This window comes from Saccoglossus kowalevskii, chromosome 3 (assembly GCF_978046115.1).
Source record: "Saccoglossus kowalevskii chromosome 3, keSacKowa6.1, whole genome shotgun sequence".
Classification (NCBI taxonomy): domain Eukaryota; kingdom Metazoa; phylum Hemichordata; class Enteropneusta; family Harrimaniidae; genus Saccoglossus; species Saccoglossus kowalevskii.
In genome coordinates, this window is record NC_140643.1 from 29,282,749 (window position 1) to 29,296,549 (window position 13,801).

A 13,801-nucleotide genomic window follows, 5' to 3' on the forward strand; every position below is an offset into this window, starting at 1 on the left:
GAAAATCACTGTCGTTTCTGCATTTTTTCTATTTTGTGACCCACTGTATCTGTGTATCTCGATTCATTCTTTTTAACCATGCATACATCATTCATCAGAGTACCGGTACTCATTATAAATTGTACAACATCTATAAAGCCCACAGAGAATACAAACCTGTCACAGGTTTGATTTATATTCTACACTATTGTACTGTTATGCTATTGGTTTCATTGAATGACAAAGCTCATATTGACACAAGCTTCAAGTTTATTTGTAAAATGGACAACAAAATTAATTCTCGCTAAAGAAATAAGATAGTAACCCTATATAGCACTGGTGAAAAATATTTCAAATTATAGTTTTCTCAATGACAACGGGGTATAATCAATTGCTCTTTGTTTCAAAGACAATCCCTCTCAAAAAATGACATCTCGTGCAATGAATAATAATTGAAATGAAAACATCCATGTTTCTATGGTAACAATATTAAGATATACCGGAACTAACAGACTGGTTAATTTTTGAAGAGCAGCCACTTCTAAATATAACATAAAAATCAACGCCAGCAAAAACATAGCTTTCTTTGCGAAGGTAATTTACTTAGGTATCTGGTATTTACATGTAACTTTAAGAAAAACACGATTCATTCAACTTGAAAGATCAGTAAATGAAAAATGTCGCCATTCTTGATTGACATTTTGTTATGAACATTCGACTAGTTAATGGCTCAAGTTTTCCAAAAGTAAAACAAATTTGGTTTGCAACATTTCCTGTAATGACAATTAGATATCAAGTTGCTGACACCGCATTAAATTGAAACGATAAACTAGGATTACCTATTAAAGATGTATAGATAGGCTGGATCAAGATGTCAGGTTGGAAATAACGCAATGCACTGCAATATAGACAGTACTGCAGTATGTATAATCATCTCAAACATGTATTTAATTGTGAAGTATTAAATTAGCAAATATAAGTCGAAGCTATTCAGTTTAACATTGGGTACAAGTAACGAATTATGACTAGAATTAATTATATTCACTCTGATTATGTGATATTCATTTCAATGTCACGCTACGTTTTCAATTTATCTTTGATATCAATTATGTTCGGTTTCACCACTGCAGGAGTACCATATATTTTAATCATAACGCTGTGTCTTCCGTGTTGCTTTGGTCGAAATATTACTCTATAAGTACCATCACCATTGTCTATCGCTGTTGTCTCAGTCAGCTTTTCATCAGGGCCACCAATGGTAGTATCCAAACTGATTCCAGACACGCCCAGTGGTTTTCCACCCATTCCATGTGGGGTGATAGTAATTTTACATTCAGCACCAACACACTTATCAATGGCCTGAATATCACACCTCGTCTTTCCACCATAACCAACAAATACTGCCCTCTTCACCAAACATTCAGGTACATCGGTTGGACGAAAGCAGTGTGGGAATTCTTCAACTTTGACAACGTGAGGTGAAATGACTTTTGAAGACACTTTGTCCATCTGACTACTGATATCATCTTTTGCTGTTAATAGTTCAATGTCACTGCTATGTTTCAGTGCGTGTTCTGCAAATTCAGCAGTGCTATTAGTGACTGTAAGTTCTAATTCAAGATCATTTTTTTCGCTTTTTAAACTAGATTCTACCAAGTCCTCCTGTTTTTTCACTTCAGAGAGAAGTTCTGTCTTTCTAATTTCGAGTTTCTTAAACAATTGATTGAAGAAATTCGTGATTTCTCTTTGTTCATTTGTGCTACTGTCCTTTAAGTTGGCCTGATCCGCGTCTACCTCTCTGATTAGAGTTTTTAACACGTTGCTCCTTTTTTTCAAAACTTCTAACTTTTTTTGTATGATTCCAGTGTATTTTCCTAACGCCTTCTCTATCTCGATTGGTTCATGCCCATCCGCTTTATTGTGATCCAAAAACGCACATTGCAGGCAAATAGGTGATTGACAGGCTTGGCTATCACAAAATAGTGTAAGCTCCTGATTTTGATGATTTCTACCTCGGGAGCAATATGTTTTACGTCGCAGCATTGATTCATCTATACCTTTCGAGGATGCTGTCAATTCCTCCATTGGTTTCAGTTCATGGGTTTTTAAACCAAGTGAATAGGCATGTGCTTCATCGCAAAGATTGCAAAGGAATGCACGGCAATTCATACAAAACGAGATGGCAGAGGCATCTTGATTTCGGTAACAGCTTTGACATGGGATGAACAGTTTCTTGATTACCTTTTCCTGTGTTACAAAGTATTGTCGTTGATTTTGTATGATAAAATTATTAGGTATACCATCAATGCCGCTATGTGGAGTTTGCGTTTTTTGTCTGCATTCTGGGCAATTGAATTCTTTTGTTGTTCCAATATAGTTGGACAAACACGATTTACAGTATGTGTGCAGGCAGGGAAGATATTTTGGAATCTTCTCTTCATCCCTGTACGGCTCTTCGCATAGTTTACATGTTAGAAAACGCTCGTCAAATTCGTCCTTGCTTATTTGAACACGTTTAGCGTCTGCCATGATAATGAATACCGAATATTTTTTTCTGAAATATATAAGTGAGTTTGAGAGTTGGCTGTTAATATTTCTAATTGTACTAGACTAAAGTGCATTAAACATTTCGTTTTTTTTTCGTGTTTTAACCCTGCACAGTTCAGAGATTATGTATTTCTAAACTGTTAATAATAATTATTTATGATGTAATGCAGTGCAGAGTCACATTGTGACATTGGTTAATAATAACACCGAAGACCGATGACATGACTAAGGTGGGTTCAACGTCAATATAACTTACCTGAACGTAACTTCTACGATAATGTATGAGATTATACTAGTGCCAGTAAGGTGCACAATAATAGTTGATCTGATGTTCTGACTGTGGTAAAACAGGTGTGGCAGTAGTTAGTTTCTAAAAAGATCAGGATATTTTAGTTACAAATACATTACTTATTTGTGAATGTTAATGATATTAAACTACACTCATGCATGAGTCATCAAGGCACTGGACGACTATATATCTACATGTATGTCCAAAGGGCATGTCATTCTAGAGATCGTGAATCCTGCGATCTGATTGGTAGTAATGCAATCTCCCAGGCAGAGTTCTATTCCACGAATATATCTTTGCCACCACGCGATATTATGCTTGTCGTTGATTGGTCGTTGAGTCACAGTGGAACTACTTACGGTAGTTTATTGAAACACTTACAATTCCTCAGAAGGAATTAAAATGGTTACACTAACCGCTAAACACATATATAAAACTTAACAAATTTTACAAAAATTACTATCTAAAGCACAATAAGGGTTTAAAAAAAAAACCAACAGGCTACAATTACAAAATAACTATTGATATATGTAGGTAATAATATTGAAAAAAAAAATAGATCAAATAATAATGAAAAAAAAAACCAACAGGCTACAATTACAAAATAACTATTGATATATGTAGGTAATAATATTGAAAAAAAAATAGATCAAATAATAATGAAAAAAAAAATTAACAGTAAATCAATGAAACATGGAAATCAGAAAACAAAAACGTATTAAAGGAGAAAAGTAATTATGTTAATTTGCCAGAAGATGTTGCTGTCTAAGGTTCGTGCTATTTTTGGGCTAATCTGCACTGGCTCGGAAGGTTGTAAATGATTAGCTAGTTTGAATTTGCATAACAATACTGACAATGAACATGCATTCAACGCCACAAGTTTTTTTGTTTTTTTTAGCCAATCAGAATTCATCTTCCGAGCTAGTGCAGATCAGCCGCTATTTTTGATAAATTGGGCAACTGGTATTTGTACATTCAGGTTTGTATCACCCATTAATTTAAAAAAATAGTTGTAGTCACTCAATATGATGTGCTTAGTAGACTCTTCAAATAGTGCTTTTCGCGATTTTTCGTAAAAGGGGCATTCAATCATGAAATGGTACCCATCTTCTACTTTGTTATTTAAACACAGTTCGCAGATTGTTTTTTCCCATTTCGGTTTTTGGTTTGGTGTACCTCCCTGTTTAATTTTTTTAATTTATGATTGCTCAGACGGAACCTACTTAGACATTCACGTTGTTCGGCATTCTTTATTTTGATCACATAATTTTCTAAAGTTAATTCATTTTTGAAATTTGTGTACGTTCTGAGTTTATTTCATCTCTTGTTATTTTGGTTATCATCAGTCCCTCCGTTAATTTCCCTTTTCCAGTATAATTTATATATTTTTTCAACTTCCAAACTTAATTTCTTGGTTACTCTGTCGTTCAGTATAGTTGTTGTTTCGATAATTTGTGGTTAGTTTATTTCAGTTAACAGTGTAGTTATGGCACTGTACTATCTGCTTTTTAATTGTTTGTTCATAATTGCTGCCTCCTTTACCAATTCATTTGATGTATTCATTGCTCTGTTGAAGTATTTAATTAATTGTTTTTTGATGAATATGTCGAGTGTGTATTTTCCCAGTTCCCCATAAATACCCAAGATTGATGTGTTCTTCCTGACTCCTAAAACAAAACGACAAAAGTTTAGGTGAATTTCTTCCACACTTGATTTGTATGTGCTTTCGTGACCCCAGATGTCACTTCCGTAAACTAGTATGGGCCTAATTAGTTTATCGAAAAGGGATAGCATTGTAAGTGGATGAAAATTTGGCTTATGTCCAAGTTTTGCTTTTAAACTAAATAAAGCTTTTTGCCAAAGACGCCCAACAAAACATTCCCAGGCAAGTGTTTGATTTTCGAACCTGACAAAAATGTACGCGTTGTTTGTAGATTCTGGCTAATTTTAAATTGAGAAGCTAATTTTTTACTTTACGTAACACAAACGGTGTGGCAGTAGCACGATTTAGTCGTCAATACTACGAAGTGCTTTATTTTGTTTATATTTCTTCGCCTGGCCATGGATGTACTTAGTACATCCATGGCCTGGCAATCCACAGGACGGTCAGTTGGGCTAATCTGCACTGGCTCGGAAGGTTGTAAATGATTAGCTAGTTTGAATTTGCATAACAATACTGACAATGAACGTGCATTCAACGCCACAAGTTTTTTTGTTTTTTTAGCCAATCAGAATTCATCTTCCGAACCAGTGCAGATCAGCCGGGTCAGTTTGATGAACCGAGTAACACCTTAGTAACGGTTATTACGCAATGGAATTATTTTCTTTTGTAAATCATAACTATTTCACCGTTTTCAGTGCGTTTGCAAATAAATCATTATCAGCTATCGGTGAAATATTTTAAAACTTGTTTATTAGTAGGAATAAATCAACACTAGATCCCTCTAATAACAAAAATACGCAAATATTACGCGTAGTAAAAGTTTTGTGGTGTTTCACCACAAAATGGCGGTGTGTGGTGGCAGAGATAGTTTCGGTAATTTAACCGCAAGGAGCTCTGGGAAGGAGAATAGTAGTAACGCCATGTTACGTTAAACGCTTCGTCCCCTGTGAGTCGGAATTTCCATAGTTAGGTATGAGCAGGCATGCAAGATTAATATCCTTACCTGCTAGGATATCTCTTCGTAGGGATGGTGAAATAAGCTCAACAAAAGACAACGTTAGTATTCTGTAGAGTGTTTTGGCTGATCGTCATGTTGCGACCCAGAGTTTCCGCTCCCTGTTTTGGGCGAAACTGAATAACGTCACTTCCTGTGTTTGGTGTTGACGCTGCATGGCGACGATATTGACGAGGTTAGAGATAGACGATTCCAGACCCTTTATCATCTGTGGAGTAACAACTGCGGGATTCGGACCCTGATCATTCCGATGACTGATTACTGCAGCTGCTGCTTGGGCTGGTGCGACCGTTGATTGGGAAATCGGCGCTGCAGGATTATCGGTAAGACTGCTCGTTGGCGGACTGCTTTGTTGTTGGACAACTGCCAAAGTTTCAAAGTTTATTAGGAATCCTGTCAGCTAAATGCTGTTTTACAAGGAGCCATTTAAAATATTACATTAAAATTTAATACAGAAAAAAAGCTATAAAAATATATACAAATATACAAGCAACAATTACATAAGAATATTTTAAAAATTTACCAGTATTTTGTAAAATATACTGAGATTATGACTTCTTAAAACCAGCAAACGTATCGTGATTACGCACTTGCTGGGGGGTGGGAGTTCCATATTCTGACAACTGAAGTAGTGAGAAAGGACTTGTGGCCAGATGGGACCCTAAAGTCACCCCGTACACTTGAAACTGTGTCATATGAGTGCACTTCTCTAAGATATTTAAATTTTGAAATAAGATACTCAGGTGCCAAATTATGGGACACTCTCCACATTAAAACCGTCTTATTAAAATGGATTCGTTGTTCTTAACACTCATCCATCTTAAGTTAGACAAAATGTCTGTCGCCCTTTAGATTCAGATTTCGACCCCTATATTCCCTATAGGTTATTGCAAGGATATCGAAGAGTATGCGCGAAGACAGTACAGCGGAAGTATCGACCGACGCGCAGCAGAGGTCGATGCGACGGTGTTCTGTCTGAGTGCATACTTTGCGGTATCCTCGTAATAACCTTATTATACATATCTTTTCCTCCAAGGGATAGATCGTGGAAATGCCGAAATGCAAAAAGTTTAGCACAGATGCTCAATGCTCGGTTACTGACACCAGATTTCGAGTTCGAACTTCTAGAACGATTTCTTGTAATGGTATTTCATGAATATCACACACTGAAGTGATTTGTTAATATAGAATGTTATTATTTCAAGGGCTAAAAATGATTTGATGTCTCATGGCGCTTGTCAAGCTGAAAACCTGTGTCTCACATGTTTTTTTTTGCAATTTCATGGTCGGGTGAAATGAGCCACATACGGTAGATTGGGTAATTGTTTACTGTGAATTCGACTAAAATCAATGGTTATATGTTGATAATGTGCTTTAATGCAAGAATTCTAGGGCATGTATTTAATACATGTTATGGTATGGTATTTTGGCAAAGTTGCGCACCATCGAGGTCCCCGGCGCTGACATTGTTACACTGTATTAACGCAAATCTCAATGCAACTTCAGCATTTTGAATGAACTGTTAGTGCTGCGTTCAATCAAAGATCCTAGCAAATGCAATTACAAAAACAATTGGTAATACAAATTATAATTAAAACAGCAAAATACGCGCTAGTAATAAAGTGAATGCGATTGCGTTTTGCGAACTTCGTATAGCAAACGACGTTTACTTCTTGTTTATGTCCTACCATGGCAATAGCCGAAAACGTGTGTATTTTAAACAATTTTGGTGCAACTGCCAAAATTTGTGATTACGTGAACGTATCACAATTGGCTTAAAATAGTATTAGCAAACCAGTAGTAAATTGGTGCATAAATATGCAAATGATGTACATACAATCAAATCTTAGATTTACTCTTGTATTTTACAGATAACAGACAACTACAATGGCGGGAATAGGTGATACAGATCTTCTACGTATTGGTGAAAATGAAGTCCCACTGAAGTGTTCACTATGCAAATATGTGTATGACGTCACCAACAGAACACCAAAGTATCTTCCCTGTCTTCATACATTCTGCGTACTTTGTCTAGCTGGTCATGTTGGTGAAATATTCCAATGTCCCGGATGTGAACATAAGAGTAATATTCCTAAAGGCATTGATCTAATTCCAACAAATTTCGCATTTCTAAATTATAATCAATTACTTTGTCATAAGAATCAGATTAAGCACGGTAAACTAACAACGTGCCAAAGCTGTTGCCGTAACAACCAAACACTGAATGTTTCACATTGTTCGGACTGTGAAGCATACCTTTGCCAAAGTTGTCATGACAACCACATTCACATCGAAGCTTTGAGCACACATGAAGTGAAAACCATTGAAGAATTGAAACAATTATCAGAAGAATTACTTATCTCATTCTTTCATCGAAAACGATTTTGCTCAAAGGGAAGTCATACTGATCAGAGAATAACACTGTTTTGTGATAATCAGGATTGTCAGTCACCAATCTGTCTGAAGTGCGCCCTCTTAGACCATGATATAATAGATCACCAGCCAATCAACACAGAGAAAGCAACGTTGAAATGCAAAGAACTAATCAACAGCAAACTTGACAAAGCAATTGATAAAACTAAGGAGTTATCTCTCCAAATTAATCAAATTAATCAAGAATTATCCAACCTTAAAGACAACACTACAAAACAAATAAATGATGTTGAACATTTCTTCTCAGAATTGATCAAAAAAATTAACAGTAGAAAGCAACAGTTGGTCTGCGAAATAGAGAAGCAACACGATGTACTGGAAACATCACTCAATATGGAGATAAAGCAACTACATACGAGGCAACATATCGTCGATACATCTGTGAAATTCACAGAATTCACACTAAAATATGATAGTGATGTAGAACTATTGACAACTAAACATGATGTATACAGTCAACTGGACAAGGTCTCATCACAAACAATACCAGATCACAAATCAACGACAGAACAGTTCCCACGATTCTTTCATCCTCAGAGAGTAAATCTAAATATGGTAAATAATACAGTGTTTGCTGGTTATCATGTGAAAATCAGTTGTGACGTCATCAAAAGCGATGCAGTAGTTGGTAAAACCTGCAATTTCACTATAACCCCACGTGACATGAATGGTAAACAACTCGGTGTATCTGCAATTCCTGTAGAGGTCATACTAAATGACCCTGATAACCGAAATGTTGTCACCACTACAGATGACAATGGCGATGGGACTTACATGGCAAAGTACAAACCACAGAGAGAAGGAAAACACCACGCGACTGTCACGTTATACAGTACGCCGATAGAGGGCAGCCCATACATCATTGATGTAAAACCGTCAAAAAAGATCAAATGTGACGTATATACGAATGAGAGAGAGGTGAATATGGATTGTACAACAACCATTCGTTATCTCGCCGACTGTGATGACATGGAAGCCTTACCTGCCTTAGTCCGTGATCCTGACAGTCGACCTGTGGAAACTCGCATCACCACTAAACATGAGGTGACCTTTCGACCTACCAAGGTAGGACGTCATACAATAGTTTTGAATAAGTATGTTACACCAGCAGATTGTAACCCATATATTATTGATGTGATAGATACCAAGGGACAGTGGGAAGTAGGTAGAAAAGGAGTGAACAATGCAGAATTCAATCAACCTGTAGGCGTTACTGTTGATAAGAAGGGCAATGTTCTAGTAGCAGACACTGGTAACAAAAGGATACAGATACTTGACAGCAATGGAAAATACATTGATCAGATACTCCTCGATTCAGAGCTTGCCACTGGTGTTGCCATGGCGCCCAATGGAAATATTGTTGTGGTAGAATTTGACACCAAACATGTTCATATATACAGCGAAAATAGAGAAAAGATAAAACAGTTCACATATAAAGAATTTGTCAAACCTTATGGCGTAACTGTCAACAGTAAAGGACATATATTGGTAGCTGACCCTAAGGCATCTTACATCTTTGTGTTTACATCTGATGGAGATTTCATAATGAAGATTGGGAAGGAAGAAGGTGAAGGTAAACTGAATAACCCCCACTTCGTTGCTACTGGCAGGAATGATGACGTCATTGTGTTTGACCTTCACAACGGACTGGCATTATTCACTGAGCGTGGACAGTTTATACGTAGAATCCACCAAATAGGAGACAATGACAAGCTATATGACTGCACTGGTGTTGCTGTTGACAGTGATTATAACATCATAGTTGCCGACCGGGGATCCACACCAATTAGGATACTGGTACTGACGTATGATGGTACGCTTATTCGATCTCTCGAAAGTCAGCACAATAAACTAAATAACCCGCTTGGTGTGGTAGTGACAGAAAATGGGTATGTTATTGTAGCTGACTACGGCAACAATTGCATCAAGAAATACAAATTGTAAAATTTATTGCGTTGGCATCCAGTTAAACTAAGCCATACAGATGGCAGTAAATGAATATTGACATGAAATTATAACGACTACTTTGAGAAAGACTTCATCAAGTAATATATAATACGTGATAAAACCAAGACCAGATAAGAACATTCAAATGATACATACTACAAGAAGAAATGTCATAATATTATACACCAAGCCATGTAACCTATGACGCTGATCACTACAATGTTATTCAAAAAATACCGTCCGAAAGTGCGCAACCGCTCTCTTATGCTTTCATTAAAACTGCAAAAAGTATCGGCCATTTATTTGTGTAGCCACATCACGAATATCTTCAGAAAGTATTATAACATGCAGTAATGACAAGTTTAACTTTAAAGATCAGCGGTCAGAATACTACCACCTTGATGGAACTTATAACTACTGCCGAAATTTCGTCGTATATAAATCAGTGATAAAATTCTGAGTGGCAGTAATCTTTGCCACCATGTTCCCCGTACATTGAGGCTCAGACTGAGATGAAGACAGCAGACTGCATGCAGTGCGGATGCGGAAATGCTAGAGCTGAAGCGATGTTCGATGTAATGCAAACGAGTGTTGTCAGGTGGCAACCAACACTGTGCAAACGCTGAACTGCTGTTTCGGAATTTGTTACATGTGCTAATATTTTAGCGCATATATGAGTAGTAATTTTGTGTATCAAACTTAATTATTAGTTTCAGTATTTGTCAACAGTATGTGAACTACTAGTATTTTGGTTTACTGAGAAAAACAGTTTAAAAAAAGAATACGCATAAAATTACATTATAGCAGCAGTTTAATATACCACACTGAAAATACATTAACTTGTTGAAAACTCACTATTTTTTAAATTTTTTCAATACTTTGATTAAAAGTTACCTTGCAATAGTAAACAGCCAAAACGATTTTGAGTACTGTGTACCCATTGTGTCAACACAGGTGGCGCTATTCAGCACAGACATGTGTCTAATGACGCATAACTAGCCTCTGAAGGCTAAATATCCATCCGCTACCATTTTTCTCAGCGTTTCTGCCGCAGAACTATATAAAAGTATTTTTCTTGTTTTGAACACATCCTCCCCCGATTTTTAGCAAGATTTAATCTTTAATGAGTTGATCAATTAAAATAACACACAACACTCAATAAAATGCATGTAAATTGGGAGGTCAAAGGTCTAATTTTTCTCAATATTGCATTGACACACAGATCGCCGCAAACCAACCGAATAGCGCCACCTGTGTTGAAATAGTTCCGACCACTTTTCCCATAGTTCCACGCGCGGTATGTGTCAGATCGGTTGGTTTGCGGCGATCTGCGTGTCAATGCTGTGTACCCATATTTTTATTTTCTTAATCTCTGTACCATGATATATTAATTAAATATGTGAAAATAAAGAAAATATAAATGCTTAACATTGGTTTTGAGTACCTAACATACTGCAAGGTTTTCAGCAAAGAATGCTTCTATCCATAGATCGAACAATACCTGTAGATTAACCTCATGAGCTTCCAATGTTCTACTGTAGTGGTTTCCATTAATAATCTGACTAACTGTTACAGAACTGTACAACCCAGCTTCCACCAAGGCTTCATCAATCCCACTCCCTTCTATAGTCTTGATGTATTCTATATTCCCTGACGTAAAATTCGTCAAATAAAATGTCAATATTCAAGGAAGTCTCACAATTCAATCAAATATTCAAGGATATATGTATTACAATAATTTAACAACTTGCAATGATTGGAAATAATTAAACGAGAGTCTCAAATATTTGTTGAGACATTTTTATTTCAATTTAACAACTTATAATGGTGGAAATTAATTATACTTGAATTTACACAAGTAAAAACTAGTAAAATAACAGCAGTGATATGTTTTTAATGCCTTCCTAAGTGGTGAATGTGATACTGAATAGCAGTTTGAATAGGGTATGTAATTCCAAATGTTTGTACCGGAATATTGAATGCACATCCACAGGACTTGTCTTGGTGCACGATTTCGTTAATGTACGCTTAATTGTCTAGCGGGATGATATTTATGTACAAGATCTGATAAGTTACCAGGTACAGTAATGCTCATTGAGGCTATCACCAGTTATTTACAATGTGCCTCAAGATTTAATTATGGAAAGTCCAATCATTTCCAAAGCATTGTCTATTTCAACAATGTTCTTTTTGTTGAACATTCCTCTAATCAACACCTTACTCAAATCATTCATTACAATTATATAATCCTTACAACTTACTTGTTTTTTGTGTTTTTTTCCAGGTGAGATGATTTAACCATCACCTGTATCTTTTATTGGTTAAACTTTTAACTTTATTGTTACTCGAATGTTTTTTGTAAACTTGTTGTTTATTGTTGGTTAAGATGAAAAATAAAAACTTTATTATTTCCTTGTTCATTACAAACGATTATTTTATTCACACTATTATTACATGATTGTCTTCCAACTAGTCATGCTAGTGATGTCTAATAGCAACTGACCAAATTACATTAAGTGGTGGGTGGGTCACAGTCAAGTACAAATAAGCCATTTACTGCCAAACAACAAATGTAATCATTCTTTCTGATCAAGTACTTTAACCCCCCCCCCCCCGTCTCGATTGAAATAACATAACCAAAAGACTTAAGACATACCATACTTCATATAACACACAACACCATATTCACATAATTGTTCATACATGTATACATTATCACAACAAAATCAATTCGATAAATTTACCAATGGCTCAAGCAAATCATTTGCCCATATTAACTATAGCCTCTAATACTTTTGTTTTGTGTTTCAATTACATAACGTTAGTCCAAAAATGTTAGCTTCTATTATTTGAACACTCGGGAAATCAAAATCCCAAGGTAACGTTTATATTGCGCTAGTCTCGCTAACTCTAGTTACTGCATATATAGTTGGCAGTGGGCAAACAATGTCGTGATAATACTGATATCACCCATAACAGGTAACTCTAACATGTGTTAGCGAGAACAGTTATTTGACTTTAGTGACACTTGATGTTGATGGTATATGCGCGCAGTTGGTTTCATGAGATTATTTTTAATTAGGAGAATGACAAAAACACCAATGATATCCTAATTCACTCATCGAGCGGTTCAGGCATATAACCAAATACTTACAGATTTACAGTATATAAACGCCACATTTTCCGATAACCCAGTTTCAAAGATTTACAGTATGGGTCAGTTAATCTGATTTTAGTTAATAAATTATTATCTTTGGTCAAGGACTTCTTGTCTTGATACAGAATAATTGCTGAGACACACCCACATTGATTACGAAGTTCGCAAAGAGCATTCAGTCTTCGGGGATCTCATCACTTTATTATTACCGCGTATTTAGCTGTTATAATTTTTATTACCGACCGTTTTGCGATTGTATTTTCTAGATTTGTTAGCTGTTGCTGTGGCAACGGTAGGACAGAATTTGTTTAAGATTTTACCAGCTAAGTAGAGTGAAGGAGTGATCTGCATGTCAAGATTTGGCGAAATCGGCCTAGCCAAAAAACACAAAACAAAAATTACAGAAGAACTAATACGTAAACCATAGAAAAATCACAGACACACACCCATCCCACCCACATACGCACACAACATTGATTTTAATGAAGTGGCGGCGGCAGGGGGCAGGGGCGCCCCTTGAAAAAATGTTGGGAGCGACCTGCCTTAAAATCAAGCTAAAACCATTTGTGTCAGCAAAATTTGCCTTTCAAAATGCAGGAAATCTCGTTTCAGAGGATCTAGATTTCAATTTCTTCAAGGAGAGCAATCCCGGACCCCTTAGTAAGGTCACGCAAGGGATGGTGAGCAGATCTCGCCCCTCCCCATGCAAAATTTCGTGCCGGCGTCTCTGTAATGGAAATCTTAGCAGAGCGGATCGCCAATACTTTTACG

The 13,801-nt window shown here is 36.3% G+C and overlaps 2 protein-coding genes across 3 annotated transcripts; one reads left to right on the forward strand and one right to left on the reverse strand.

The window, feature by feature from the left end:
- Positions 1-231: 231 nt before the first annotated feature.
- LOC146747722 (tripartite motif-containing protein 2-like) lies at positions 232-5,615 on the reverse strand. 2 transcript variants are annotated; one of them, XM_085497012.1, is made up of 3 exons: positions 5,482-5,615; positions 2,783-2,863; positions 232-2,533 (listed from the first exon to the last, which is right to left on the reverse strand). In XM_085497012.1, exon 3 carries the CDS (start codon positions 2,506-2,508, stop codon positions 1,057-1,059), a length of 1,452 nt encoding a protein of 483 aa, XP_085353138.1. In that variant the 5' UTR covers positions 2,509-2,533; positions 2,783-2,863; positions 5,482-5,615; the 3' UTR covers positions 232-1,056. The 2 variants fall into 2 exon arrangements, with proteins under 2 accessions (XP_085353138.1, XP_085353137.1); XM_085497011.1 differs by having other exon boundaries at positions 2,783-2,896; positions 5,482-5,603.
- Positions 5,616-5,677: 62 nt separating this feature from the next.
- Positions 5,678-11,301, forward strand: LOC144349585 (E3 ubiquitin-protein ligase TRIM45-like). Its single transcript, XM_085497010.1, has 2 exons — positions 5,678-5,816; positions 7,365-11,301. The coding sequence occupies exon 2, from the start codon at positions 7,381-7,383 to the stop codon at positions 9,868-9,870; it is 2,490 nt and encodes an 829-aa protein (XP_085353136.1). The 5' UTR covers positions 5,678-5,816; positions 7,365-7,380; the 3' UTR covers positions 9,871-11,301.
- The last annotated feature ends 2,500 nt before the right edge of the window (positions 11,302-13,801 follow it).

What these genes read in the sequence shown, in the direction of transcription:
- LOC146747722 (XM_085497012.1), bottom strand. Translation starts at nt 2,508, where the DNA reads ATGGCAGACGCTAAACGTGTTCAAATAAGCAAGGACGAATTTGACGAG.
- LOC144349585 (XM_085497010.1), top strand. Translation starts at nt 7,381, where the DNA reads ATGGCGGGAATAGGTGATACAGATCTTCTACGTATTGGTGAAAATGAA.